Raw genomic sequence first — 3,387 nt, 5'->3', positions numbered from 1 at the left:
GGGGGGGCACCCCCTCCCCCCCCCCCCGGCCCCACATCCCCAGGGCCACCCGGTTGAGCCCCGCCAGCGGCACTGCCTTCCCTGGCACGCACGAGGCCCGGGCACAGCGAGACAAAAGGGCACGCTGCCCTTTTTGGCAGTTTATTGGCAGCCCCGGTACAAAGAGTTTAGGTACGTGTGAGCGAGGAAACGGCGATGCAAACCCAGCACAGCCCGGCTGCCAGATGCCCCTCTGATGAGCAGCGGGCACGAGCAAGCCTGGCTCCCTGTGCCAGGGTCCCTCCAGCTCCCCTGGGCCACCATGGGGCCAGGCCACCCTGTCCTGGGTGAGGCAGGAGAGATGAACACATAGCGTGGGTGGCTGGACCTTTGGCAGAGCACACCATGGCTCTTCTCGCCCGCTGCAGGGGGCTGCAGTCAGTGCCGGAGGGTCAGTCCACCGTGTCCCACCTCCAAGGCTCAGGGCAGCGCCGCAGCGGCACACCAGTGCTTCTCCCAGCAGCGGACTGTCCCGGCTCTACCCCACAGCACAGCACGGCCACGACCGGCAACTCCTTGGCCATTGCCGCGCAGCTCCGATTCCTGCATGTCGCTGCCAGAGTGCGACATTATTCTCGTATAAAACCAAAGTCTGCTTTCAGCCGTTAGCGGCAGCAGAGAACAAGCATAAAAACACCAACCCCAAATGCCGGACACCGACCGCAGCAGCCCCAGAGCCGCGTCGAGCAGCCCTGTTTGCCGGACCTGGCTCTCCGGTGTGGACAGTAGCCGACTTGAGCGGAGCCCGCTCGGTTTGTGCGGTTCACCAGTTCTACAAGTTACCTGGAAAACGCTAATAAATCCCAGCCGGGTGCCGGGTAAGGGTGCGGCAGGCATCACGGCAGGAGAGGGGCGAGCAAAGACGAAACACCGAGGCCAGCGAGGGGACCGGGGCTGCGATCACTCACCCGACACGGGCTTCAGAATGGAAACACTGTATTGACAGACTTTACAAAAGTTATTACAAAACACAATCACGAACCAGCAGCTGACGATAACACAGCGGAAGAGACACCACTTACAGCCACCTCAGGAACAACACCAATTAGCTCCGAGAAGTCAACCAATATTTACACAGACGCCCGAAAAACTCCGTTGTCAGTTATCTCATACATTTAAGTGTTTTAGATCAACTGTGAAATATAGTGCCACACGTTTCCTTGTAGTATAATAATAATAATAATAATAATTAATAATAATAATAATAATTAATAATAATAATAATAAATTACTTCTAGATTAACTAAAAACCAAACAGCTCTTTACAGGGGTTAGGAGAAGTTGCTTTCACACATCTGACTTACCTGAGTGTGAGACCAAACCCAGTTAAAAAATTATAATAAAATCACCTTCATTGACAGGAGTTTGTGTGACGGACCAGCGGCTCCGTTCCCTTGGGCCAGAGGGGAAACTACAGCCTGACTGGTACCAGTAACATCCTTCAAAAGAACAAAGACGTGTCCTCCTCGGGTGAGACACCCGACTGTGCGTCCGCACGCTGCCCTTCCCAACTCCTCCTGCTCCAATGTCCTCAGCCCCTTCTCCTGCCCTTCCTTTCCTCCTGCACCTACTTTTTTCTCACCTTGCTCTTTGCCGCTCTCTCCTCTCCGCCTTTTTTCTTTGCCTTCGACAAATCCTGCGTCGTGCCCCTAACCACGTCTCTGCCTCGCCTCTCTTCCCTTCATGCCAGCCCCGGCCTCGCAGCGCGGGGCTTGCCGTTTTGAGGTGCGGCAACGCAACGGGAGCGGGCGGCCAGTTGCCTGGGAATGGCACCTTCCTTCCCTCCCTCGCGCTTCCAGCCTTGCGGTGAAACGAGTGGAAAAAAGAAAGCGAAAGCTTGTCACTCCTGAATATGCACAAAGATAGGTGGGGAAACACCTGCTAAATACGGACCCCAGAGAATCGCTCGGGATTATTCTCTACAGGCAAAATCCAAACCTGCGTAGGGGACAACTAGTACAAGGCCTACGCCGCTACGGAAGTCTCATGTAACCCTGCGGGGTCGAAGAGGTGCCTAGGCCGTCCGATCAGAGTTTTTAAGAGGAATTCCTTTGATGCTTCAACAAAGCGGGCTTTGTAGCATGATCACATGGATTCGCTGCGATACAAGTTCACCTCCCATCATGCTGCACATCCACCTGCCAGACCGTTAGCGTAACCGCGAGCCCTTCTGCCCCGGCCTCCCACCGCAGCGCTACTGCTTAGTTTCTTTTTTCACGCAGAAATGGCCGGTTTGAGTCGCCGACTCCAGGTTGTGCTGCGAATCCTCCATGGGCCGGGGGTTGCGGGAGTGGATTTTCTGGTGGCAATTCAGAGACTCTTTGTAGCGGAAATGCTTCCCGCAGACGGGACACTGGTAGGGGGTCTCCCCGGTGTGGACCCGCCAGTGCTTGAGCAGGTGGTCCCGGCGGATGAAGCTCTTCCCGCACTCGGTGCACTGGTACGGCCTCTCCCCGGTGTGGATGCGCTGATGGCGGATGGCTTTGGAGAGGTCTCGGAAGTCCTTCCCGCAGTAGGTGCACGTCAGCGGCCCGTCGCCCTTCCCCGTATGGAGCTTCTGGTGCAAGATAAGGCTCACCTCCAGGCTGAAGCTCTCCTTGCACTGGGAGCAGGTGTACGGTCTCTCCACCATGTTGTTCACCTGCCTGACAAAGCCGTACTTGAAACCGGAGCTCTTCTCCCCATCGGGGCGCTTGGACGGTTTGGAGCGAGAGGACCCTTGGCCTTTCGTAGGGGTTGTTTTGGATTTCTGCCTGAAGCTTTCTCCGTGCTCCAGGGAAGTGCAGGCTTCCTCGCTGGCGTGCGCCTTCTGATGGGTGGCGAAGAGCTGCTTGTCCAGAAAGCTCTCCCCACACTCGCAGCAGATGTACGGCCCCTCTACTGCGGCCATGTCCTCAGGAGCGTCCTTCTTGGCCAATTCTCTCCCACGGCGAGAGGAGCGCCTCAGCCCGTTGCCTGTTGCGGTTCTCTGCTGCGAGGTCGATCCGCTCCGGCTCTTGCTGCTCGGCTTCATCTCTTCCTCTGGGCTTGAGAAAACCTCTTCCCACTTTCCTGCCAATGAGCTAGGAAGCTCAAGGCTTTCGGGACCTTCCTCATCACACTGCTGTTCATCTGGCAGAGCAGAGACACGCATGTCATTTCTTTGAGATAAGAACTGCCTCATTATTTAGACCGCAATTCTCTCGGGTCTCTGCTTGGCACACTCAAGACCGTACCTGGCACTACGGGGTTGTAAGTCCCATCTGGGAGCTACCTAAGCAGTACTGGAATATAAACAAAGCCAAAGTGTTTTGACTTAGAATCACAGAATCACTGAGGTTGGAAAAGACCCTTAAGACCATCGAGTCC

At 55.9% G+C, this 3,387-nt stretch overlaps 2 protein-coding genes across 2 annotated transcripts in view; one reads left to right on the top strand and one right to left on the bottom strand.

Moving 5' to 3' along the window:
* LOC104291357 (gastrula zinc finger protein XlCGF49.1-like) overlaps positions 1 to 2,276 on the top strand; it is an 8,110-nt gene extending 5,834 nt beyond the window's left edge. Inside the window, exon 3 of the mRNA XM_009890580.1 lies at positions 2,262 to 2,276. Within this exon, the coding sequence (XP_009888882.1) occupies positions 2,262 to 2,276 (15 nt within the window). The remainder of the gene's footprint in view (positions 1 to 2,261) is intronic.
* Positions 1 to 3,052, bottom strand: part of LOC104291358 (gastrula zinc finger protein XlCGF26.1-like) — a gene marked incomplete at its 3' end in the record, with an annotated part of 20,007 nt that extends 16,955 nt beyond the window's left edge. The window contains exon 1 of the mRNA XM_009890581.1: positions 2,328 to 3,052. Coding sequence (XP_009888883.1) covers positions 2,328 to 3,052 — 725 coding nt within the window. The remainder of the gene's footprint in view (positions 1 to 2,327) is intronic.
* Positions 3,053 to 3,387: the final 335 nt, after the last annotated feature.

Source organism: Charadrius vociferus, unplaced genomic scaffold, assembly GCF_000708025.1.
Source record: "Charadrius vociferus isolate BGI_N301 unplaced genomic scaffold, ASM70802v2 scaffold28, whole genome shotgun sequence".
Lineage (NCBI taxonomy): Eukaryota > Metazoa > Chordata > Aves > Charadriiformes > Charadriidae > Charadrius > Charadrius vociferus.
The sequence above is the reverse complement of the archived record's forward strand: the minus strand, read 5'-3'. Positions and strand labels throughout refer to the sequence as shown.